This window comes from Stegostoma tigrinum, chromosome 37 (assembly GCF_030684315.1).
Source record: "Stegostoma tigrinum isolate sSteTig4 chromosome 37, sSteTig4.hap1, whole genome shotgun sequence".
NCBI classification, from domain to species: Eukaryota; Metazoa; Chordata; class Chondrichthyes; order Orectolobiformes; family Stegostomatidae; genus Stegostoma; species Stegostoma tigrinum.
The window spans coordinates 9,757,896-9,785,180 of NC_081390.1; the positions used below are offsets into that span (position 1 = coordinate 9,757,896).

The 27,285-nt window shown below is 43.0% G+C and overlaps 1 protein-coding gene across 3 annotated transcripts in view; it reads right to left on the reverse strand.

Annotated features, from left to right (window-relative positions):
- LOC125467627 (rho GTPase-activating protein 22-like) overlaps positions 1-27,285 on the reverse strand; it is a 305,993-nt gene that overhangs the window by 74,678 nt on the left and 204,030 nt on the right. The window contains exon 1 of one of the 3 annotated variants that reach the window (XM_048563744.2): positions 3,195-3,548. The exons of the other annotated variants lie outside the window; for them this stretch is intronic. Within the exon in view, the coding sequence (XP_048419701.1) occupies positions 3,195-3,246 (52 nt within the window). The 5' untranslated portion in view covers positions 3,247-3,548. Of the gene's footprint in view, positions 1-3,194; positions 3,549-27,285 lie in introns of those variants that run through there. 3 annotated transcript variants of the gene reach the window in all.

A 27,285-nucleotide genomic window follows, 5' to 3' on the forward strand; every position in this document is an offset into this window, starting at 1 on the left:
TATGGGGCACAGCAGCGGATGTTTTGGGGATGAAGGGTGTGTTAACAGGTTTAAATCATGTTAGAACCTAGGTAACAGTGTTGGAGAACCCAGGTTAGGTTTTATCTAGCCTGCCTCTGCACTCACCTTCCTCACACAACCCATTGTAGCTTGCTACGTTCACTGTGAACCCAATACCTATGTGTATCATCAAATATTCTGGATCAGATCATACGTGGGTCAGGTGTGCATTTTAAGAGGCACACCATGTGCATATTGTGATTTCCTAAGCCCACATTAAAAAACCGGGCCCTGGACTCTTGGTAAATAATACCACAATAAACGCTGCACAACATAATTCCTGGTCAGGATCACGTGACTGTATTGGGGCACTTTTTAGTTGCTTAATAATTGACTGCCCTTTTTTCCAACATTAAATATTGGCTGCACTGCAAAAAGAAATTCATGGCCTTTAAAGTGTTTTGAGATGCTGTAAAAAGCACCTTATAATAGCAAGCCTTCTTTCTGCCAATGCAATGTTCTCTCTTGATGATACTCAAGGGGGTTGTATGAAATTCAGACAGCTCTTGCACAAGAAGGAAGAAGTCAATGGAGAGCTGGGTTGTTAATTGTCCATAGAGTGATTTCTGAGAATGTAAAAGCAGTTGAATTGGTTACACAAATTGCAGCAGTGCAGAGAAGTAGCCTTAATATCTCTGAAGTTATGATGGTATGCAAGTCTGAAGACAGGATATGTCTCCAGAGGCCTGTGTAAATGTAGAGGCAGGATATTGCTTTCCACAGCTCTCCTTTTTATGTGAGCTTACAAATGCAGCTTTGCTGCTCATCTCTCACAATCCAAGGGAATTCATCATCATAGAAACCCTACAGTGTGAAAACAGGTCCTTCAGCCCAACAAATCCAAACCGACCCTCACAGCATCCCACCCTGACGCACCCGCCTATAACCCACCTAATCTTTACATTCCTGAACACTATGGGCAATTGATTTTGGCCAAGCCACGTAACATGCACCTAGGAGGAAACTGGAGCTCCCGGAGGAAACCCACACAGACACAGGGAGAATGTGCAAACTCCACACAGACAGATGCCTGAGGGTTGAATTGAACGTGGGTCGCTGGCGCTGTGAGGCAGCAGTGCTGACCACTTAGCTACCGTGTTTCTGTACAAAGTGGATACTGGCTGATGAGCATTGAGGATATACGGGTGCCACCAGCTATGAGGAATCTGCTACAACGGTGAGGTGCAGCTATTCAGAGACATGATAAGATCGGCTGATACCCGGTCTGCAGGGGCACTCTTCTGAGGGGGTCTGGGTTCGGTTTCATTGGAATTTAGAATGAGAGGGGACTTCATTGAAATATGAAAGATTCAGAGGGGACTGGTAGATGTAGAGAGGCTATTTCCACCTTGTGGGAGAATCTAGCACCAGGTGGCATAATCTCAGGGGTTATGCATTTAAGACCAAGATGAGGAGCAATATCTTCTCTCTGAGGGAAGTGAATCTGTGGTATTCTTTCCCACAGTGGGCTGTTGAGGCTGGGACCTTAAGTGTATCCAAGGCTGAGAGAAACAGATTTTTAATCAGCAAGGGAAGGGAGTGTTATGGGAAAAAGGCAGGCAAGTCAAGCTCGGGGATGATTAAATCAGCCATGATCTACTTGTATGGTAGATCAGACTTGATGGGCTGAATGGCGTAGACCTGCCCCATACATCCTACAAATGAAAGCAGCTGACAGGAAGCTGGTTAAGTTTTTCAGTGAGTTTCAAACACAAGCCTCAAGTTTTACGAGTAGTGAGGGAGGGCTAGGTCTCTCACCTCCTGAGGGCACCACCTCTTACAGGGCAATGGCTCCATCATGCACTGCCTGTACCTTGTCCAAATTGGTGCTCTTCATATCTCATGTCACTGGGTAAGTTGTCCTGTTTCAAATTGGGTCACTAACCGATCCTGGTTTCACCAGACATCCATACACGTGCATTTGTTGAGCCACTGAATGTCAGCTTCAGTTGCTGCCCCCTCACCCCGCACAGCCCAACCAGACTGGAGAACATCTGAGTGACTGAATTCTAGTTGCTGAGCACAAAATTAACCTAAGATCTTTCCGTGTGCCGGAATTCTATATCAGAATCGACAAGAGGACAGCCCTGACACACATCGTTCTAGCCATACAACCGTGCAAACAACACCCTTGCCCTGTACAACATTCCCAAGCCCTTCACAGAAGAATGATCAGACAATAATCCAATGGCAATGCGGAAATTGGTGACAGTCAAAGAGGTAGGGTTTAAAGAAGGCCTTATGGAGACGTGAAAGGTTGGGAGGTTTAGGGACTGCATTCCAGAGCTTTTGGGCTTGAACAATTGAAGCCATAGCACCAAAGACGAGATATTGAAAACTGCATATTTCCCGAATTGGAGGAGTACAGAGGTTTTTGAAGGTTGATGAGCTGTGCGGGGGGGCGGGGTTACATGTGACAGGGAGTGGCAAGGCAATGGCGAGATTTGAAAATTGGGAAGAGAATTGTTTAAAAAAATGAAGCTGTTGTGAGGCTGGGAATCAAAATAGGTCAATGAACACAGGGGTGCAGGTGAACGGAACTTGCTGTTACAACAGGGTGATCTCAAGTACTGTGTGTAAGAAGACTTCAGTCTTGGAAGATCAGCTTGGGACTGCTGCAGATATGAGAAACATTGGCTTACCCTGAGATAGCGGCCAGGGAAATACAGAGTTGGACGACTTTGGGGATAGATTTTTGACACAGGAACCAAAACTGAGTATTTCAGGCTTGTCGGTGTTGATTTGGGAGAATATTTTACCGGATGTTGGCTGTCCACTGAGGAGAGGTTACAAGCTGGAGCTGGATGAGGACATAAGCTGGAACTTTTCAACTTTAAAAACATGCACGTCATTTCCTTGAACCAGAAAAAGAAAATTCTTCTGATAAATTTTCTGGAGTAGAAACAGAATTGTAGCAAATGTACTGTTACCATCCACAAATAATATGCAAACATCTACAGAGTGCTAAGCCTGCCAATGGAAATGCCAGCCTCTGCCCTCAAGGAGTTCAATACACGCTGCACAATGCCAGTGCCATTTGGCATCAACCTAGCGTTTCTTTTTCCAAACTGTAATTCACCATCTAATAAAAGCAAACAAAATTTAAAAGGACAGCTTCAGAAGCAAGGGCTTACCTCCACTGAATCCTATTCTCTTTTTTATGTATTTGCCAGAGAAGAAAGGCATTTTTCCCCTGATGTCTGCAGCACAGCAGTGGTCTCTCTCTCTCTCTCTGTATATACTCCTGAAGTGAAGCAGTGCAGCTCCAAGATGGAATGAGCGGTCCAAAGGCAGTGCTACTCTATCGACTTGTCAGAGGTCACGTCAGATAAAACAAAAAAGGGAGCATTTCTCAGTGGGGCGTGAGGTGCAGCGGCATGCAATCTGGTTGTCTGCTCAGCCGCAGCTCCTGCTCCTTTTCAAAGCGAGGGACTCCAGGGGGAAACTGTCCTGGCGGTTCCTGTGCAGGATTGGAAACTCCAGCACGCAGCGCTTCTCTGATTACTCACTGTCTGCACTATCGGGCAGTGTGTGGGTCATCTACCAGACATCAGGCCCCCACCAGTCGTAAGCTCCCACACTCATCCCCTGCGTCACATTCATCTTCCAGCCAGACAGAGAAAAAAATAATATGCGGTTTCCTATTGCAAAAAAAAAGTTCAAAATGAGCGAGGGTTGTGGAAGGAATGGGTGAGGAATCGCAGACACAGTGGACTTGGCTTTAACCCATTCAAAACCAATTGGCTCACACAGTTTAAATCAGGCCTACTGCTTTTCCTATTTGAGATTTATTATTACGTATAGTGTCCCATGGATTAGAAATAGTAGTATTTTCAACGTGGGGGGATACTTGAGAACTCATGCCTCGGTAAATCTGCTTGTGACTGTTGTCATGCACACCTCTCCTTGTGTGGTACTCTGTTTTTAATTCATTCACAGGATGAGGCTGTCACTGGCCTAGGGCAGCATTTGTTGCCCATCCCTAATTGCCCAGAGGGCAGTTAAGATTCAAAGGCTTTGCTATGGGTCTGGAGTCACATGTAGGCCAGACCTGATAAGCGGGTATGATTAAATTAGCCAAGTTTCTCTCATTGACAATCTGCAATGATTTCATGATCATCATCAGACTATTAATTCCAGATTTTTATTGAACTCAAATAATGCAATCTCAACGGTGGGATTTAAGCCCTGGTCCCCAGAACATTACCTGAGTCTCTGGATTAACAGTCTAATTATAATACCATGAGGCCACTGCCTCGCACACACATGCTAAATGAATTTGGAAATGGAATCAAGCACTGAAATGACCAATAGGGGTGGGGAAGAATAAGAAGTGAGCACAGAAACTCGAGCAAACACCCTATCATTTCAAGGGAAAATACAATCCTGGAAACCGGAAACAAACGCAGAGAATGCCGGACAAACTGAAGCCAGGGTGGGAGGTATGACTAGACTCAAAACGTTAACTCTGTTGTTCTCTTCAGATGCTGCCAGAGCTGCTGAGTTTTTCCAGCCTTTCATTTCCATGGCCACTCTTGTGCCTGGAAACACAATGTTAAAACATTTACAATGGTGGGCAGGTTTACAAATTTCCTTGTGGCAATGTCCGTACCTCTGGGCCAAAAGACCTGGGTTCAAGTTCCACTCACTCCAGAGGTGCGTCACAACACGGGCTAATTAAAAATGTCTACAAATGTACTTGAAAGATATTCTTTCATTTATAAGGATGGGATGACAGCTCATCAGGTAGCATCACTGCCTCACAGTGCTAGGGACACAGGTTCACTTCCACCCTCAGGCAACTGTCTACATGGAGCTTGCATATTTTCCCTGAGTCAGTATGGGCTCCCTCTGGGCGCTCCCATTTCCTCCTGCAGCCCAAAGATGTACAGGTCAAGGTAGATTGGTTGCATTGTGCAGCCTGGGTGGGTCAGCCTAAGCAAATGCAGGGTTGGGAAGGAGGAGTGTGTACTTGATAAACCAACTGGCCTGCCTCCACACTGCAGGGGCTCTATGTTGTTTTAGAGTGCTGTTGGGCCTGCAATATTATGTTAGAAACACTGTTGATCAATGGGCTCAAGTTTCACTGTTCCAGTTTTAATCCTTACAGATAGATCATTGATCTGTAAGCAGCTGTAGAGTTATCATTTAAGCCCCAGCTCCTGTGAAGTTTATGTTATTTTGATGAAAGGACAATTTCTGCAACAGTGGAGTAATGTGGATCATGGGGTAGAGATTGTTTATTTCTATCTTTCCCACTTCTTGTTCATTTTAATATCAAACAACAGGGTACATGAGGAACATCAGCGAAATAGTTAAAGACCTGTCAACATAAGATGTTTTAAATTGTTATAAAGCAGTCTCTTACTAGTCCAGGTCATGAAATACAGAGACTCCCTGTCACAAACTTTCATTTTGCACTCATCAGGGCAGGAGCAAGAATATCAAATTTCAAAGAGAACAACAATTTATACAGCGTAAGAGTTTTGATTGGTCAAGGTATTACAACCAGAGTTTAACTGCCTTTTTTTGAATTTAAACAAAAGCATGCAGCATAGCTAGTACCTGGTACATTCTCCACGTCAAACACCTCTACCAATCAGGGTCCACATGCCAACCATTCAGCACCCTTTTTCTTATGCAATACAAATTGTTGTTCCCTTTGAACTTTGGTATTCTTGCACCTGTCCTGATATGTACAAGAGGAAATGCTTCAAGAGCATGCCTTTCTTTTCAGAAATATAAAACAATCCTTTCTAGTCATGCTTGTTGTGTCAATGTGGTATTAATAGCGTTCTCAATCGTTATCTTTTTAAGCAGGGCAGTGACAGATTATCTCCAACAGAAGATAAAGATCCAGGAGTGTCCATGGCCAAAGAAAATGCTGCTAATATTATAAACCACATACAATGGCTCTTCATGTATTTCAGACTGTAATGTAACATTAGAACATCAGAGGCTTTCAGAGCTGATAACAATATAAATATCATGAGCAGCTTCTGGATGTTTTTGACAAATAAAGACTGAAAACCACACAAGTGTACACTAGTGAACATTTATTAACTCCTTACAGTATTTCCAGGGACTTGGTTCAGCAGAACTGTGTTAGAATCTTCTTCCCTCAGGTCCTGTTTCATGTGATGCCATCACTTATAAATGCATTCAAATTAGTGGCAGAATAGCTATTAGCCCCTTATGTCACAGATTGTATCAAATTCTCTGCTTACAGATAATCTATAACCAATCCTGAATAGCTATCACGTGTGCTACTACTCAATAACGAATGACTTGATGGCTCACCCAGTCAGCACTGTTGCTTCACAGCACCAGGGACCCAGGTTCAATTCCAGCCTCGGGTGACTGTCTGTGTGGAATTTGCAACATTTTCCTTCTGTTTGTGCTGGTTTCTTCCCTCAGTCCAAAAACATGCAGGTCAGTGGATTGGCCATGCTGAATTCCCCTGGTGTCCAGGGATATGTGGGTGGCCATGCAATATGCACAGTTACAAGAATTGTGGGGGGTGGATGGTGAGTCAGGAGGGGATGCTCTTTGGATGAGTCAGTGTGGACCTGTTGGGACAAATGGCCTGTTTCCACACCATACGGATTCAATGATAAGGAAAATAGTGATTTGTTTCATAACAAAGAATTTTGGGCTTGAAACTTTTTTTTAATGTTTCATTTGGGAATCACTGGCTGGGCCAGCATTTTTGTTCATACCAATGCCGTCCAGAGGGTGGTAGGTTAGCTGCATCCTTGAACCACTGAAGTCCCCATAGCTGGGTTTAACCTCAGTGCTGTTAGGGAGCTCCAAGACTTTTGACAGAGCAACAGTGAAAGAACAGTGGTAGAGTTCCTCGTGAGCATGGTGTGTGATGATGGTGTTTCCAAACATCCACTGCCTTTGTCTTTCTAGAAATCTTGGGTTTGGAGAGAGCAGCCTTGGTGAGTTACTGCAGTGTATCTAGTAGATGGAACACACTGCTGATACTGGGCATTAGTGGCAGAGGGAGTGAATGTTGAAGGTGATGGACGGTGTGTCAAAAAGAAGGCTGCTTTGTCCTGGAAAGGGTCAAGCTTCAGTGTTGTTGGAGCTGCATTTATGCAGGCAAGCAGGGAGTATTCCATCACTCTCCTGATTAGTGGCTTATAGTCGGTGGATGGGCTTTGGAGAGTCAGGAGGTGAGTTACTCACTGCAGCATTCCCACCCACTGGTAGTTGACAGAGAGAGAACCTGAGGTGAACCAATTAATATTCACTGATTATTAATTGAGGCTTTGGAACTTACAAAGGAAGGAGTTTAATTATTTATTAAGCTCAGTTGCAATGTAAAAATCTACTGCATTGATCCTTGGACAAGTAAATTCACAAAAATTTGAGTGTTAGAGGAAATGGAAAATCACTGCAATACAACAGGGTCTTTGAGAATGTTCTCACATCCCAAAGCCAAACTGTGTATCTTCTATTTCCACCTGTAAGTAACTGTTGCATTTTCTACTGTATTTCTTTCATTGTTACATATGTTAAGCTGGTGTTCTTTCAGATTGTAATAGATGCCTACTGGAAAAACCACAGCAAGATCTCACAAACAGCAATATGAAAACTACCAACCACAGCTGAAAAGAAAGACTGAAATCCTTCCTGCCTGCCCATTTAGGTTCCTCCAGATTAAATTTCTCCATTCTGTACGAACACACGGCAGGCCACACACAAAGATGTCAGCTGTAATCATGAACTTTCCAGTGACTGTGAGATACTGCAACCAGACTGAAACTCTATGGGGACTGCTGTTAAACTTCTTTTATCTTCAGAAGGGGTGTGAGTGTTTGCAACTGATCCTAATCAGTTCAAGTTAAGTCACGGAGGAGGAAGGTTATTGTAATTAAAATGCTCAAGGAAGCTGTGTAAAGCCTTGGAATGTGAAAAAATGATGATCAAGGCTACAGTCCACTCCATTCTGCTGCTACTAAGAATTCCTAGCCAACCGTTTCCACTGTATCTTTAGCAAAATCTATTCACAATATCTTGTACTGTGTTCAAGGTCAACTAACGAAACAAACAGCTGAGTTATTCTGCGCTTCACCATCCACACTTGACAAAATAATCTCCTTCGGAGCTCCCATTATTCCAGTGTGACCCAATTTATATTTGACTCGTCATTAGCACAATTTTAATCATTTAGGAGAGTCTATTTGATCTCTACAAATGGAAAGTATCAAGATCTGATGAGGATGCCTTTCAGCTATGAGAAAATAAACCAAATGAAGGCTGTTATAAAGAACAACAATTCCAATGGTATCTTATTTATCTTTGAAACCAATGTGAAAACAATTTCATTAAGGAGTTAGACAGACAAGTAGCTGTGCAATGTTGTAGAACATCATTTGATTGATTTATCCTCGCTGACATTGGCTGTAATTTTTGGGGACTGAGAGAAAGAGAGGGGTGTCTGTAATTTTGAAGTAATTTCAGTCAAATTATTTGTTGATGTGCAATTTACGATGAACCGTTCCTTTGCTGGTGTTCCTTGATGTCCAAAAAATTGGAAGTATGGCTAACAATAAACAGAGTACCTGGAAGGTATCTGTTATGCATTCTTGGGAACGTGGGCATCACTGGCAAGCTTGGAATATACCACCCTTCATTAGTGAGTTTTTGGTGGTGATTTGCCAAATCGAATGGTTTGGCACAACTGAGCGGCTTGCTAGGTCACGACAAATAGCAGTTAAAGGTCATCCATGTTAGATTTTTGTGACAGTCCAGACTTTTCATGCTAACTTCTCATTGCTTTCAGTTGTTTTAACAGCAAGCTAGAAGAGTCAAATGACCTACTCCCAGTCCTAATTTGTACATTCCACCATTATTCATAAACCACCTTGGCAGGCAAAAATGTGGGGAAATTGATTTTGACCCAGGCTAAACGGGCCAAATGGCCTGCTGTGCTGTATCATTCTGTGAATGCCAGGCACTGCAGTAAAAATTGACGACCTAAAATTGCTTGACAGCAAATGGCATTACTTGTGCACATGACTGTGATCTTAATGTTTGCTAGATTGCATGCAGGCATCCAAGAAAGCAGAGGCAATGGCCTAGCAGTACTATGACTGGCTTGTTAATCCAGAGACCCAGGTAATGTTCAGGGGTCTTGGGTTCAAATCTCACCACGGCAGATGGTGGAGTTTGAATCTGATGAGAATCTGGAATTAAGAGTCTAATGATGACCATGAATCCTACTGTTGGGGAATAGTCCATCTAGTTAGGTAATGGTCTTCAGGGAAGGAAATTGCCATCCTTACCTGGTCTGGCCTACATGTGACTCCAGAGCCACAGCCCTATGGTTGACTCCTAACAGCACCCCCTGGCCAATTACGGATGGACAAGAGATGCCCCTATCCCATGAATGAATTCGTAAAAAAAACAATAATCTGTCCTGACTCAGCACTGTGCTCGCAAGTTACATTTTGGCTGAATTTTGCTCATCATTAGCCATGTTTAGTCTGTGAACATAGATCGCAAGATAAAGATCTACACTGGACCCCCCCACAATGTGTCATTTGCCACACAAAACCTCATCTCCTCGATTCAGGAGTTAGTAATGTTTATCTAAGCTTGAACTGATGACCTAAAGTCCAAAAAGCCAGTGGTGTGGTGCAATGATTTTGAAGTTTTACTTGAGTCTGGGCAGCAATATTGATAAACAAACTGTGCAAAAAAAAGGTTCTTATATCTAAAGGTATAGAATTCAAAGGCCATGAAGTTATGTTGTACTTGTACGGTTTCCTGTTAGGGTCATGCTAAGGTCACAGTGTATGGTATTGGTCTCCATTCTATAAAAGTGACTGAAACGCTGGAGAAGGCTTTAACAAAAGGTACAAGGACAGACTCAGAATTTAGAGAGATTGAGGAGACATTGAACACATTAGAACATTTCTCTTTGGAAAAGACTTTGAGGAAACCTCATTGTGATCTTTAAAATAATGAACAGATTAGATAGATGTTGAATGTTTGGACCTTTCAATAATAATCTAGTTGGATGTGGGTGCCACTGACAAAGCACTTGCTTCCTATCCCAAACTGTCTTTGAATTGAGTAGACTACTTGGACCATTTGGGGGCACGGTGGCTCAGTGGTTAGCACTGCTGCCTCTCTGCCAGATGAGTCGGGTTCAATCCACACTCTGGTGATTGTGCAAATGCCACACAGACATTCTCCCTGTGTCTCCTGTTTCCTCCCAAAGTCCAAAGATGTGCAGGTTAGGTGGATTGGCCCCAGAGTGTCCGGGGATAGGTGGGTTAGCCGTGGGAAGTGCAGTCTTAAGGTAAGGGAATGGGTCTGGGTGGGATGTTGTTCAGAAGGACAGTATGGGCCAAATGGCCTGCTTCCACACCATAGGGATTCAATGATAGTTGGCAGTGGTTAGTCAGAACATTGCTGTGATTGTAGAGTCAGAAGTGAGACTGGGCAAGAAGAGAAGGTCTCCTGAAGTACATTCATGAATGAGTCGAGTTCTTGCAACAATTAATCCTTAGCTGTTGCAGTGAACACTAACTCGCTCCTCTGGGTTACTAATCCAGTGACATTACTGTGACACTAACATCTCTGTCACCAATTAGAGTCCAAAACTGAGCACCATAAAATGAGATAGTGACTAATCTGTCCAACAGAAACATTGAAAATAGATGCAAGAGGAGGCCATTCGGCCCTGGGAAATAAGAAGGAAAAGCTGAGGTGAAGTGCGTTTGAATGGGAGGAGAGTGGTGTGGAGTTATAGTCATGTAACATGGAAACAGACCCTTCAGTCGAACCAATTCATGCCGACCATAATCCCAAACTAAACTAGTCCCAAGTTGCCTGCACTGGGACCATATCCTTCCAGAATTTTCTTATTCTTGTACTTGTTGAAATGCTTTTTAAACATTGTAACTGTACCTGCATCCACTACTTCTTCTGGAAGCTCATTCCACACACAGATCACACTCTACATAACACAATTGCACCTCTTGTCTTTTTAAAATCTTTGTTCAGTTACTTTATAAATATGGCCCCAAGTCTTGAAATCCCCCACTCCAGGGAAATGACACCTGCTATTCACATTATCTATTCACCACATGATTTTATAAACCTCTGTAAGGTCATCCCTCAACCTCCCACACTCCAGTGAAACAAGTCCCAGCCTCTCCAGCCTTTTCTCATAACGCAAACACTCCCATTCCCAGCAACGTCCTGGTTTATTGTTTCTGAACCCTCTCCAGCTTAATAATATCCTTCCTATAATAGGGCGACAGAACGGGACAGTACTCCAGAAAAGGACCCGCCAACATCCTGTACAACTTCAAAATGATGTCCAAACTCCTATAGTCAAGGGTCTGAGCAATCAAGGCATGTGTGCAAAACAGCACAGCTAGTTGTGCTGAATGTTCAATATTAGTCCGTGTAATTGTGGCTTTTCCTATTGCAAAAATATTCTTTCTTCATAAAATTTTTTTAAGTATATACAAGGGATTCTCAATCTGTTTCGCACAGACTTTTCATAGGGTAAAAAGAAACAAAAAAGACATTGGAATTTGACATCCCAGAGCTACTGTGCAGCTGCAAGAGCAATAGCATTTTCAACTCATGCAGGAAAAATATTTACAGGGAGGTGATGGCCCTAGTGGCATTATCGCTGGACTGTTAATCCAGAGACTCTGGGGATGTGGGTTCAAATCCTGCCATGGCAGATTCTGGAATTTGAATTCAATTTTTAAAAAATCTGAAATTAAGAATCTAATAATGACCAGGAATCCATTGTCAATTGTCCGGGAGAACCCATCTGGTTCACTAATGTCTTTTAGGGAAGGAAACTGCCATCCTTACCTGGTCTGGCCAACATGTGACTCCTGAACAACAGCACTGTGGTTAACTCTTAACTGCCCTCTGATGGGCAATACACGCTGCCTAGCCAGTGACACCCTCATTCCATTAATGAATAAAGAAGAAAAAACTTTTTGAGGCAACAGGGAGGAGGATGTCAGAGAACTGAATGGACCCCTTTATAAAGACCTTAGATAGTGATCTTTCCCTACTGCACCTTGGAGGCAGCTGCCCGAAGCTTTCGTGCATCTCTCAGCACGTAGTCCTGGACCTTGGAATGTGCCAGTCTGCAACGCTCAGTCGAGATCACCTCCTTGCTCTGGGTAGACTGAGGATGTCATCATGTTGATGTTCATCTGGGTATGCATTCCAGGGAACAGCCCTCACAGCACAAGAGTCCTGCTTCATGGAACTGCTTAGGATGAACCTCAACAAAAACCACTACATCTCTCTCCAGACTTCCTTTGCAGAGACACATTCCAGCAGGAGATGTGTGACAGTCTCTTCCCCGCTGCAGCCACTTTGAGGCTGTTGTTACTGCAATCGCTCTGCCCACCTGTGCACCCTGCCTTTTTCTTCTCATGCCAGTCTGTACGCTTGTCTTTCTCACTCTTTTGTCTGTGTGAATATGCTTAAAGCAATCTGCAATCATTATGGCTGACCAGGGAATACTCACATGAAGGCCCGGATTTTGAGGCTTTAGCGTTACTAAAAAGCACAAATGACAATAAATCACATATTTGAAATAGATATTCTGTTTTGTTTAAAATATTATTTTAAATTATATAAATTTCAGTCAGTGAAGAAATTTTGGACATAAAATTTTGCAGTGATCAGTTTCCCCTTTTTTTTAATGCATTCACAAGTTCTTCTGGTAAACCAGTCAGGATTATTTGTATAATATGTCCGTAGTTAGTCCTGTTTAGGTTAATTATGCACTTTTGATTCCTCCATCCACAATCTTCCCTGCTGATCTGCTACTATACTTTGACCCTGTGTAATAGAGAAAGCATGACAGGAAGTGACTTGAATTTACAGCAAGTGCCACTGTGCACAGAGGTTTGAGACTTGATGACATCAGTCTGGATCTGTCAGTGTCAGGAACTGAATTAATATGTACAGTTCAAATGACAGAATTTATAAAGCAGTGTCAATATTTCACTGAGATAACAAGGTGTAGAGCTGGATGAACACAGAGGCCAAGCAGCATCAGAGGAGCAGGAGAGCTGATGTTTTGGGCCTCGACCCTTCTTCAGAAGTCGGTCTAGGCCCAAAATGTCAGCCTTCCTGCTCCTCTGGTGCTGCTTGGCCTCTGTGTTCATCCAGCTCTACACCGTGTTATCTCAGATTCTCCAGCATCTGCAGTTTCTACTATCTCTATATGTCTGAATATTTCACTTCTTCAGCTGGTTAATTCTCTTGTACTTGAGTGGCACACCCACCTGAGCTTTTCAATGAACTTTCTTTTTATTACTCACTCGTGGAATAAGGGCATCACTGACTAGGCCAGCATTTATTGCCCATCCCTAATTGCCCAGAGGGCAGTTAAGAGTCAATCACATTGCTGTAGGTCAGACATGTAGGCCAGACCAGGTAAGGATGGCAGTTTCCTTCCCTAAAGGGCATTAGTGAACCAGATGAGATTTTTCCCCAACAGTTGGCAATAGGTTCATGGTCATCATTATGGACTCTTAATTCCAGATCTTTATTGAATTCAAATTCCACCATCTGTTGTGGCGGGATCTGAACCTGGGTCTCTGGAACCTTACCTGGATCTCTGAATTAACATTCCAGCGACCATAATACCATCCCATGATGTCATCACCTCCCCTCATTTTAAACTGCCTATTTTGAAGAAAAATGCATTTTATAGAAAGATGGCGAGAAAATAATATACAATACAGTTAAAAATTTACAGAAAGGTTTTATCATGCAATGAGTGCTTAGGATCTGGACTGCAGGGCCTGGAGTTGGAGGCGGATCCAGGTCTGTTGAGTCCTTCAGTGGGAAACTGTTAATTACAGGGAAAGGAAGAAAGTGTGGGAGTGACAGGAAGTGTAACCACATGACCGTACATTCAAAGTCCTCGCATTACATCAGATTTTATTACGTTTCTTAATCAGATCTGTATCTCAGTTTTTAAAACTCTCTCTCTCCTTGCTTTGGAAGATAAGCATTTCTCTATTTATGGGAACAGAATAAGAACAGGAGGAGAGCATTCAAAAACACACAGTCCTTCAGGTACATCAAGATCGATCTGTATCTTAACACAATCCACCCACTCCTTGGTTTCTTGTGCCTTTAAGTATCTTTTATCCCCTCCCTCGTTCTTTTGGGCTGGGAAACTGCTGGTCTTTGAAGCAGGGAGTATCTTGTCAATTGCAGTGAAATTAGAGTGAAATGTATATTTCAGAAAGTGACATGGCACAGTGTGGTATGACATCACACCAGTCTCCTGCATCCATCATCCTCTGTGCTCGCTGACTAACGTTGGGTTTCCCTCTGATAAGGTGAAAATTAAATCCCTCCACGCCCATACCCCATCCTTATTTGTGTAACATTCACCAGCTCTGCAGCACTTCTTAAACTTCACCAATTTTGGGCTCTTGGGCATTTTGGGCTTTCAATTACTCATCTTTAGTGCCCATTTTTTCAGTTGTCTGGGCTTTAGAATCCCTTTGCTACCTCCTTTGTTTGTAAACTTCTGTTTAAGGTGCTCCCGAGTAGTTTTTTATTTCATCATAAGTTTTGTCTCGTTACATCTCTGAGACATTTTACAAAAGACGCTATGTCAATGCACACTTTTTTTTAAGTGAAGCAGGATGACTCCATCCCAGAAAGGCTAGCTAATAATTTACATATTCATGAAGTCACAACTAATATTGTTCAACAGCACTTACTGGAATAATAAAATTTCAACCCCTGATGTGCAGTGTAAAGTAATCAGCAGTTTCTTTTACGGCTCCTGCTTCATGCTCCGTAATTGCTTTTATTGAGCTGCAATATTAGTTTTTGCAGAACAAACAGCGACTGCTTCCTGAATCCAGGGAATTGCTTTGCTGTTGGATTTGTGATGTTTGTTGTTCTGCATATACAGCAGATTACCTGTACTGCTGCTGGAACATACTAACCATGCTGCGGGGAGCTTGGGCATAGTGTTAATTCAACTGCATTAGAAATCCAGCTGGCCTGGCAAATATGCTGAGGTCATGGCTTCGAATCCCACCGTGGCAGATGTCAAAATCTGAATTCAATAAAAATCTGGAATTAAAAGACACAGTCTACTAACAACATTGTTGTTAATTTGTTGGCCTTCCAGAACGAGGAGTTGACCCTGGCTGAGTGTTGCAGACAGGCACATTCCAAGGTCCAGGACTATGTGCTGAGGGACACACTAAATCTTGGGCCAACTACCACCAAGGCAGAGTGGGTAAAGGCACAGTCCAAGGTCTTTCTACTGAAGTTAAATGGGGGTCCGTAAGTTATTGGACCCCCTAGTGCCTCAAATATATGTAAATAAAGTCTTGTACAAGTAAGAGATGTCTTTGGTTTGTTGGATAGCGTCAAACTCCAACGTTTTTGGTTCCTAGACATGCTACTGCATAGAGCCAAACTGTGTTTGTATGTAAAGATATATTTTATGAATAAAGTATATTTTGAAAGGAAAAATAAAAGTCATTATAACTTCAGAAAGGGAAACGTGCCATCCTTACTTGGTCTCGCCTACATGTGACTCCAGGCCCGCAGCAATGTGGTTGACCCTGATGTACCCTAGAAAGCCAATCAGCCAAAGTGCTGGGATAGGCAAAGTACAAGGATAGGCAACACATACACACCTTGTCTGGGATGCCCACGTCCCTTGTAAACATAAAGAAAACTAATTGCCCTTGCAACCCAAGAGTGTAAATGATGCTATGGCAGTCAGCAACATTGGTCATCAGAGAACGATGCAGTACAGGAGGAAGTCATGTGATATAAAGCTGTACAGAAAGTTGAACCCTCTCTTCTGTGCTTTCCCATGACCCTGTAAAATTGTCATTTCCAATCCCCTTTTGGAAGCCCATTCTCAGGCTCATGATATCTGACTGAGTTTCAAAAATCATCTCATCTCCCAATGGCCCTCCTCTGGATTTTCTTGCCAAGTACTTTACACACATCAGAGTCAAGGTCATGGGCTCAATTCCCATTCCAGGATTTGAGCAAAAGTTCCCAGGCAATGGGACTGCACCATTTGAGGGTACTGTCTTTCAGGTAAGACATTAAACTGTCACTCAGTCTGTCCTATCAAGCAGTTGGAAAAGATCCCGTAACACTACTTTCTTAAAAGCAATGCAGGGTTGTTCTTCTGAGTCCTGACCGATATTTGCTCCCGAATCAACATGACTGAAGCAAAAACAAATGATTTGGTCCTTCACACAGTGTTAATATTTTTCAGTCAGTTGTGGCTCTTCTTCAGAACTCTTCAGCCAGAAGTGCTGAGTGGATGATCCATCTCGGCTTCTTCCAGAGGTACTTGCCATCACAGATGTCAGCCTTCAGTCAGTTCGATTCACTCCACATGAAATAAGGAAATGGCTGAAGGCCCTGGATACTGCAAAGGTTATGGGCAATGGCAACATTCTGGCAATAGCATTGAAAACATGTACTCCAGATCCTGGAACTCTGTTGGCATTAACATTTATGCAACAGAATGGAAAATTATCCAGTTACGTCCTGTCCACAAAATCTGGGTAAATCCACTATGATAAATTAGCATCCAATCAGCAACAGGAGTCATTGTCTATAGAAGCTTGTGTGCACCAACTGTCTTCTGTGTTCCATATGACAGTGGCCATACTTTAAACCAGCTGTGAAACACTTTGGCTCTCCCATGGCTGTCAAAGGCATGATTTCAGTATCAACTCATTTTTTTCTCATTGCAGCTTTTGGCACATCTCTCAAGTTAGAATTTTCACATCAAATAACATGCTTTAATGCATTATCCTTGGAATGATTGATGATATTTCATGCATTTTCCAGTTTGTCTAATTCTTAAGGGTTGCACATTTATTATACTTCGCAAGATTGTCTGTGATCCAGCTGTTTACAGAAAGCCGTATTGTTATCTTCAAAAGCTGAAAATCCTTGATCTTACTCACTTCATAGTATTTGCAGTCAGTAATACCTTCTGAATACTTCAGTTTACTTTTCTGAAGTAACACTAGGATTATTGACAGACCACATCTGGATATGTCAGACTGCTGTACAATAGTTGAGCCACTTGATGTCAGCCTAGGAAGCTGCAGTTTAAGAACTAATCTCTGTCAATTTCACATTAATTTCACAAATTCTGATCCCAGCCACTTTGTATTCTTTTCATCAGGTAAGGAAAATATGGTTGAATCTGTTTCAGACTAAGTAATGCAACAAACATGTCCAAGCATCGAGATCAAACACAAACAGTGCAATATTTTGCGGTGTCAGAAGATAAATCAGTTGTAGCTTCATTAATTTAAGCATTCAAAGCATTAACATTAATAAAAACATTCAAAGAAATTTCAAATATATATCAATTAACAAAGGCAGTCACTGTTGTATTGCAGCCCATCCATGATGGCCAATTTATAGAGTCATAGAGGCATACAACACACAAAGAGGTACTTTAGTCCAAGTCATCCATGCCCACCAGATACCCTAAATTAATCTAATCCCATTTGCCAGAATATGGCCCATATGCCTCTAAACCCTTCTTATTCATGCATCCATCCAGATGCCTTTTAAATGTTGTAATTGTGCCAGTATCCACCACTTCCTCTGGCAGCTCATTCCACACACACACCACCCTCTGCATTAAAAAGTTGCTCCTTAGGTCCCTTTTAAATCTTTACCCTCTCACCATAAACCTATGCTCTCTACTTTTGGACTCCCTACCCCAGGGAAAACTCTTTGTTTATTTACTCTAACCATGCCCCTCATGATTTTATAAATGTCCGTAAGGTCACCCCTCATCCTCCGTCGTACCAGGAAAAATAGCCCCAGTCTATTCGGCCTCTCCCTAAAGGGCAAACCCTCCAACCCTGGCAACATCCTTGTACATCTTTTCTGAACCCTTTCAAGGTTCACAACATCCTTCCTATAGCAGAGAGACCAGAATTGCACGCAATATTCCAAAAGTGGCCTCACCAATGTCCTGTACAGCTGCAACATGGCCTCCCAAACTCCTATATTCACTGCACTGACCAATAAAGGCAAGAACGTCTCCTTCACTATCCGATCTACCTGCAGCTCCACTTTCAAGGAAATTTGAACCTACACTCCAAGGACTTACCATTAGAGTATTAGCCTTGCCCTGATTTGCCTTTCCAAAATGCAGTATCTCACATTTATCTAAATTAAATGCCATCTGCTATTCCTCAGTCCATTGGCTCATCTGATCAACATCCTGTTGTACTCTGAGATAATCTCCTTTGCACTCCACTACACCTCCAACTTTAGTGTCATCTGCAAACTTACCAACCATACCTCTAATGTTCATATTCAAATCATTTATATAAATAACAAAATGCAGTGAACCCAGTACCGATCCTTATGGCACATCACTGGTCAAAGGCCTCTGGTCTGAAAAGCAACCCTCCACCACCACCCTCTGTCTTCTACCTTTGAGCCAGTTCTGTATCCGAATGACTAGTTCTTCCTGTATTCCACGTGATCTAATCTTGCTAATCAGTTTACCATGAGGAACATTGTTGAACACCTTACTAAGTCGATACAGATCACGTCCACCACTCTGCCCTCATCAATTCTCTTCGCTACTTCTTCAAAATCTCAATTAAGTTAGTGAAACATAATTTCCCACGCACGATGCCATGCTGACTATCCCTAATCAGTCCTGCCTTTCCAAATACATGGAAAGTCATCCCTCAGGATTTCCTCCAACAGCCTGCCCACCACCAATGTCATGCTCATCTGTCTGTAGTTCCCTGGTTTTTCCTTACCACCTTTCTTGAGTAGTGGCACCATGTTAGCAAGCCTCCAGTCTTCTGGTACCTTACCTGCGGCTATTGATGATACACATATCGCAGCAAAAGGCCAACAATCATTTCCCTAGCTTCCCACAAAGTTCTAGGGTGCACCAGATCAGGTCTCGGGTATTTATCCACCTTTGTGCACTTAAGCCATCCAGCACCTCTTCCTCTGTAATGTGGACATTTTTTCAAGATGTCACTATTTACTTCCCCATGTTCTCTATCTTCCATAACCTTCTCCACAGTAAACACTGATGCAAAATACTGGTTTAGTATATAGGCATCTCCAGTGGTTTTACACATAGGCAGCTTTGTTGATTTTTTAGGGGCCCTATTCTCTCCCTAGTTACCCTTTTGCCCTTAAAGTATTTGTAGAATCCCTTAGGATTCTCCTCAACCCTATTTTCCAAAGCTATCTCAAGTCCCCTTTTTCCGTCCTGATTTCCCTCTTAAATATACTTCTACTGCCTTTATGGTCATCTAGGGATTCCTTCATTGCTGCCTATACCTGACATATGCTTCTTTCTTTTTCTTGATCAAAACCTCAATTTATCTAGTCATCCAGCATTCCCTACACCTACCAGCCTTTCCTTTCACCCAAAGAGAAACATTCTCTCTCTGGCTGCTCGTTATCTCATTTTTGAAGGCTTCCCATTTTCTAGCTGCCCCTTTTATCTGTGAACATCAGCCCCAATCAACTTTTGAAAGTTCACGCCTGATATATCAAAATTGGCCTTCCTTCAATTTAGAACTTTAATTTTTAAACCCAGTCTGTCCTTTTCCATCACTATTTTAAAACTAATAGAACTTCTCTGGCCCCAAAGTGCTCCCCGACTGACACCTCAGTTACATGCCCTGCCTCATTTCCCAAGAGTTGGCCAAGTTTTGGAACTTCTCTAGTCGGTCGATTCAGATAATGATAACACTTAACAAATTCCTCTCCACCCAAGCCCTTAACACTATGGTAGTCCCAGTCTATGCTCAGAAACTTAAAACCCCCTACCATTGACATGCTATTATTCTTTCAGATAACTGAGATCTCCTTACAAATTTGTTTCTCAACTGGCAGCGTTTCTTAATAAGATCAGCATTCTGGAGTCTGCAAAATTGCTTTTCATATTCAAGATCCCTTCCTGTAAAACAGCCTTTGATTCCTGCCCATACTGACAGTACTCCATGAAAACAGCTCCACAAACATCTCAACAATGTCAGTGTCAGACTATAAACAGAGCCAAACAGTCAATCTTAGTTCATGTGGATTCTATTAACAGAGTAAATGTGTGAGGGACTGAGGCTTTAACAAAGATAGTTACGTTTAACTCCACCAAAACATACAGGCTACGTACAATAAGAATGCAAATGGTCATTCTACTCTGGTTTAAATTTTTTTCAATTGTTTCCCCCTGGCAGAATTTAGATCTTGATGACTACTTTTAGGAGGATTTTGAGGCTGAGACGATTTGCAAGGCTATCCAAAAAGAACTAAATTATGAAGGCTTAGGTTTGAAGCAAAGCAGTTATATATCAGCATTGGGATGTCTTTACATTATGTACCAGATATACAATCAAATAATTTCTGATTGTTATTCATTTTCTTATAAAATGAGATAAATTGAGCCTAATTAAGCAGTAAGTAACAGTTGTCATACAATACCAAATGTATCGGTGTGCAATTCACACAAGTAGCAGATGTGGCAAATTATCCAGGAGCAATATGGCTGCATTCCTATATGTCATTGAAATGTACAGCATGGAAACAGACCCTTCGGCCCCACTGATCCATGCCAATCAGATATCTTAATTTAATCTAGTCCCATTTTCCAGCATTTTGTTTATATTTTTCTCAACCCTTCCTATTCATATAGCTGTCCAAGTGCTTTTTAAATGCTGTAATTGAATCAGCCTCTACCAATTCCTCTGGCAGCTCATTCCATACACGCACTAACCTCTTCGTGAAAAGGTTTCTCCTTTAGTCCCTTTTAAACCTTTCCAAACTCACCTTAAACTTGTGGCCTCTAGTTTGGGACTCCCCCACCCTAAGGAAAAGACCTTGGCTATCCATCCTATTCGTACCCCTCACGATATTATAAACCTCTATAAGGTCACCCGTCAGTCTCCGGCACTCCAGGGAAAATAGCCCCAGTCTATTCAACCTCTCCCTGTAACTCAAACCTTCGAAGCCTGGCAACATCCTTGTAAATCTTTTCTGAAACCTTTCAAGTTTCACAACACTTCCACTAGAGCAGTGTTTAGGAATACTTGTTTCAATAGGCCTCAGAGAACATTTCAGTGACCTTCATGTTATTTTGTCATATTTGGCCCAATTTCCTCCCTTTACCATCTACTGGGTCATCAGGCCAAGCTTCAGTGCTATCTCGATTTCAGTTAGTCACACATCTGCATCCAAAAGATCAGCATGGCCACTCTCTCTGATGCAACATCATTTACCAGTTGGCAGAGATCCTAATGCAGAGTTTAGACAAAATCATGAAATGGTAACAGCACAGGAGGGTTGGCAGTCAAGCCATCGTGTCTATGCTAAGCTTCTGAAGGTCCAGTGCAATGGTATCTTGGCAGCTATAATGATGAGTTGTCATGGTGTAGAAGTTTAGAAGAAAACAATAGACAAATGGAACTCCTGTACTGTCCTTTCCAACTATCTTGCAGCTCTAAATTTGGTTTTCTTCTCTCAAGAGGAGCCAAAGATTCTGAATGCTCCTTTCAATTTTGATGGAAACATGCAAAGAGAAAGCTAATTGTTGTTGTAAAATGCTTTATAAAAGGACACTGTGACACATTTGTAACGTCCCTTCTTCTGTGTCAGATATCATCATCATAGACCTTAGAATCCCTATCGTGTGGAAACAGGCCCTTTGGCCCAACAAGCCCACACTGGCCCTCAGAGCACCCACAAAAACCCATTCCCCTTTAACCCACCTAACCTGCACATCCCTGAACACAACGAGCCATTTAGCATGGCCAATCCACCTAGCCTGCACATCTTTGGATTGTGGGAGGGAACTGGAGCATTGAGAGGAAACCCACGCAGATACAGCGATAACGTGCAAACTCCACACATACAGTTGCCCGAGGGTGGAACTGAACCCAGGTCCCTGGTGGTTTGAGGCAGCAGTGCTAATCACTGAGCCACCATCCCAATCCCTATCTAGGGATCAAGTCCCACCTCCCCCAGAGAGCTATCATAACATATAAACTGAGGCTGGTCAGTAAAAAATTAGAAAAACCCAGGAAGTGTCTTGTAATGTTCAAGGAAAGTTCCACTTGCACTAGGTGTGCCACAGAGTTCATTGCTGAGGCCACAATCATTCACAAAAATATATGAATGACTTGGATGAGGAAAATGAATGTCCTATAGCCAAATTTGTGGATGACACAATGGGTGGGGGAACCACTTTTCTTTAGAATCCCTACACTGCGCAAGCAGGCCATTTGAGTCCACACTGATCCTCTGAAGGGCATCTAACCCAGGCCCAATCCCCTATCCTGTCCCATCCTGATAATTCACACAGCTAACCCAACTAGCCTGCATATCCCTTGACACTATGGGCAACTTAGCATGGCCACCTGCTCACTGTTGGACTGTGGGAGGAAACCAGAGCACCCAGAGGAAATCCAGACACAAGGAGAATATGCAAACACCACACAGACAGTTGCCTGAGAGTGGAATTGCACCTGGGCCCCTGGTGCTCTGAGGCAACAGTGCTAACCACTGAGCCATTGTGCCATCCCCAGGCTGTATTGCATCACTTAGTGTTGTTATCTGATAACTACAGCCTCAACCATTACATTGAATACACATGGAATAACAATTTATAATAGTAACGATTGATACAAAGATTGGTTAAAAAAATTTATGACAACCGGATGTAAGACTTTATAGCTAAACCATGCGGACTCTATGACAGGTTGTTTGTAATACCTAGGGTTACGTTTTATTTACAGGAATTATAATCAACAGCAGTGTTCAATTATAGTACTTAAGTTACATTTTATAGATAGCAAAACAGCAACAAATTGTGCTGCCCACAGGTTGTTAGTTACAAATTTGCGAAGAAAATTCGTAATCACCACGATTCCTTTCAAAAACGTTTTCCAACATAAATCATCCTATAAAATGGTGGCAATTATCTGAGGCACCCTTGCTTTGAAAAATCAGCTTAGATTAATCCAGCGCCAGGCTTGGGCTCCTTATGAGACCTCAATTGTCTGAGAGCCCTCCAAGAGACCTGTGAAATCCAGTGAGATTGGTGTCTCAGTTCCAATCCATTTCCAATTTGTTTCCAAACCACAGACTATGTTGTACCATGGGAATTCTGATATTACCCCAATCTATTTTGGCCTGTGGCAAATATATCTATCAAAAGGATGTGTTCATATATAAAGCCAAGGACTGCAGTTGTTTCTGGTGTTCCTATGTTGCAGCAATATAGCTCAGCTCTGAAGTCAATAATGGCCCAGATATCAGGACACAATAGGTACAAAAATTTACATTGAGGGGTTTCTTTTGAAAACTGTTTGGGGTTGTTTTCATTATTCAATTAATTAATGAATCAATTGCAAATAGATGTATTTTAATTGCGTTATTAATTTTCCTTCCACTACATTCATCTGTTTTCTTGCTATGTAAACATGAATGATGCTTCTTATTGAATTTAACTTGATCTACAAATTAGCCACACAATACTGCCAATTAATGCATGCTCAAAAATATGTTTTCTCTTCAATATAAGAGTGTTCATTTGTTGCAATATACATGAGTAGCCATGGTGTAGTAGTATTATTTCGTGACTATTAATTCAGACAGCCTGGCAATGCCTTCGCACAACAGATGGTGGAATTTGAAGTTAATAAAAATCTGGAATTAAGAGTCTAATGATGACTGTGATACTTTTGTTGATTTTTGGAAAACCCATCTAGTTCACTAAAGTCCTTTAGGGAAGGAAACTGCATCCTTACGTGGTCTGGCCTACCTGTGACTCCAGACCCACAGCAACATGTTTGACCCTTAACTGCCTTCTGGGGCAATTAGGAATGGACAATAAATGCTGGCCTAGCCAGTGATGTCCTCATCCATAAGACTATAAGACCATAAGACATGGGAGTGGAAGTAAGGCCATTCGGCCCATCAAGTCCACTCCGCCATTTAAATCATGGCTGATGGGCATTTCAACTCCACTTCCCTGCACTCTCCCCGTAGCCCTTGATTCTTTGTGAGATCAAGAATTTGTCATTCTCTGCCTTGAAGGCATCCAACGCCCCAGCCTCCACTGCACTCCGTGGCAATGAATTCCACAAGCCCACCATGGATACATTTTAAAAAGAATTAGCATCTGTTAATTTTCAAGAAATAAAACTGTTTTTGTAAAGAAGTTAATTTGACCATAACTGGACAAGATGCTAAAAACATGGCTAGTCTAGGTTACTGGAACAATACAACATCGAGGTCTACGTGGATCACAGAGACAGCTGTCCTTTTCAGTAGATATGAAATTCATTGGCAACTCTTTGTGAGACTGTAAATTAGATACTGAGCAGTCAAAAGCTAAGTGTCACCGGTGAGTGAAGAGGTATTCAACAGAACACCCACACCTTATATGAAATTTGACTACATTTTGAAGAGGTCACCTGGTATCAGCAGCTAGCTAACAGTAATCAAAGTGACAAGCTGCTAAGACAAAACGAGATTCTACCTTGAACCAACTGGTAGACATCTTTTTTTCTGCAAGAGACCGAATGAGGGAAAGAGAGACATCTTGGAAGAACTATCAACGTCAAAGCAGACCTTGTGCTCAATGCACCTCAGCAGCTACATGGAATGGTCCAGTTTGTGGGCCCAAGGGCCTTTGATTCGGTTTGGTGTGGATCGGGTGGGGGGAGGAAGCAATTGCAGTTCCTCCAGCCTCGGTATGCTGCTCCGAGGCGGCAACTTCACCATCTCGGAGGTTGAGCTGGTTCTGGGCGAGAGCCTCCTCGTCGCAGACGTTCCATACAGAAACGCTCCCCTGACACTAATTAACGTGTACGTCCCGATGGTAAACAGTGAGCAGCTGGGCCGTCCTGCAGCAGTTCCCACTGCTGCTTACGACGTCCAGGCTACTCATTCTGGCCAGACACTTCAACAGCATCATCTTTGCGGATGGATGATCCGGAGGGACTGACAGCAAACTGGAAACCACATCCAGATTTCTGGTGGAAACTGTTACGGTCATCAAGCTGCATGATGTCTTCAGTGCCTCCTGCAGGCAGAGTGCAGCGTAGCTACTCCTGCTCATCGCCAGATGGGCCAATCCACTCAAGGACGTGTTTCTTAGTTGTGTCCCGCATGCTGTCAATCTGATGTGTCAATGACAAACTGGTGTTCTTCTCTGAGCGCTGCCTCCTGCTGGCCGACTGTCACCTACAGAATGACCATTAAGATGGCAAGGGAACACGGAAGCGGAACGTGTTGAGGCACTCAAAAGGGATTGCACAGCTTGGAGACCTTGTGGGCTGTTGTGTAACAGTCAAGGGGAAGCTCAAGAGGTTCTTTCTCTTCAAAGGAGTTCAGAAGGTGAGAGAGCGAGAGCGAGAAAGTCCAGGAAAACTGTCCAAATTCCAGAAAAGCATGCAGAATCTGTCACCGCTGCAGGCGATGGGGGTCAACATCACGGAGGATCTCCAGGAGCTGGAAAACCATCAAGCCTCGCTCTTTGCCTCAGAGGCCTCCAAGGTAATCTTGCACTCCAGAGTCTACAGCTTGGAGCAGGATGAGAAGTGCTTGCATTTCTTCTTGCAGAAGGTGCACAAGGAGAGGTCTGTGCTCAGCAGCCTGCAGGAAGAAGATGGGTGGGTAACATCATATCAGTTCGACATCCTGAGGATCTGTAAATCCTTTCATGCCAGACTGTATGACATAAAGCCCACAGACAGAGCAGTCTCCCAATCGTTCCTGTCAAATACGACAGAGGTCTTAGATGACAACACGCAGGAGAGGTTGGACCAGCCGTTATTTGTGGATGAGCTGACCAAAGCCCTCGAGCCCTTGGAAAAGAATAAAACTCCCAGAAGCGATGGCTTACCAGCTGAGTTGTAGTCAGCTCTGTGGGATTGGCCAGGACTTCTTGGAGGTGTACGACAGAAACGTATGGCATATGGCATGTTCAAAGCCATGAGGAAAGGTATCATCACCCTCATCTACAAAGGGGAGGCAATTGGATCTGACTCCTCTATACCAACATCATTAGCACAGTCTCTATTAATGGCTGGAACCAGAAAGCTTCCCGGCCAGATCTGGAGTCACGCAGGGCTGCTCACTCTCTCCTGCCATGTTTTTGTGCCGTATAGAGCCTTTGCCAAGTCCATCAGAAAGGATGTGAGCCTGAAAAGGGTGATTATTCCAAGCAGTGGAGGGCTGCAGGTCTAAGCCTCCCTGTACATGGATAACGTCAGTGTTTTCTGCTCGGATTCATTGTAAGTGCGCAGACTTATGAGCATCTATGACCAGTTTGAACTCGGGATACACTTAGGCAAGAATGAGGCCATGTTCTTTGGGAACTGGGCCAACTGATCCTTTAGCCCCTTCAGTGTCAGGACAGATTACCAGGTGTTGGGAACATGGTTGGGAGGGGCCAAGGCATATGCAAAATCTTGGGAGGAGTGTATCTCCAAGGTGAGGCAGAAAGTGGGCTTTTGGGAGCACTGCTCCCTCTCCAATGCAAGTAAACACCTGGTTTCAGGTGTGAGGTATTCTCTCTGTTGTTGTATATAGCACAGGCCTGGCCCATTTCCTGAACCTACACCATTACAGTCACCAGAGCCATCTTCCACTTCATCCAGAGGTCTAAGTTGGACTGTGGCTGCTGGGACACCGTGTCCAACGCTCTGGATAAAGTGGGAAAGATCGTACCCAATGTCACTCTCATCCTGACGGTCACCTTAGTGTGTGGCTGCATCAAACTATGCGTAGACCCTTGGAACGCAGACACCAATTGCTACTATGTACTGAGGTTCTATGCATTCCCAGTGTAAGGGTGGGACTGGCCTCGTTGCTTTGGAATACTCCAAGTAGTCGGATCGTCCATATAACCTGTCCTTCATGGAGAAATCTGTAAAGAAAAACATTTTTGACCACAAGTCCATTAGGAAATGGTCAGCACATAGCATCATTGATACCCTCTGGGAAACATGGAGGCTGGGTTCTGTCAGGTTGTTCTCAAAGCAGACTGTCAAAGTCATTTGGACAAATGCCTTCTCACCAGAACTTCCCAACAAGCACCAAGACATCACTTGGCTGGTAGTGAGAAGGGCGCTACCTGTGAAATCCTTCATGTACCCGTGACTCTCTGCACCACTGCATAATGCCCTCAAA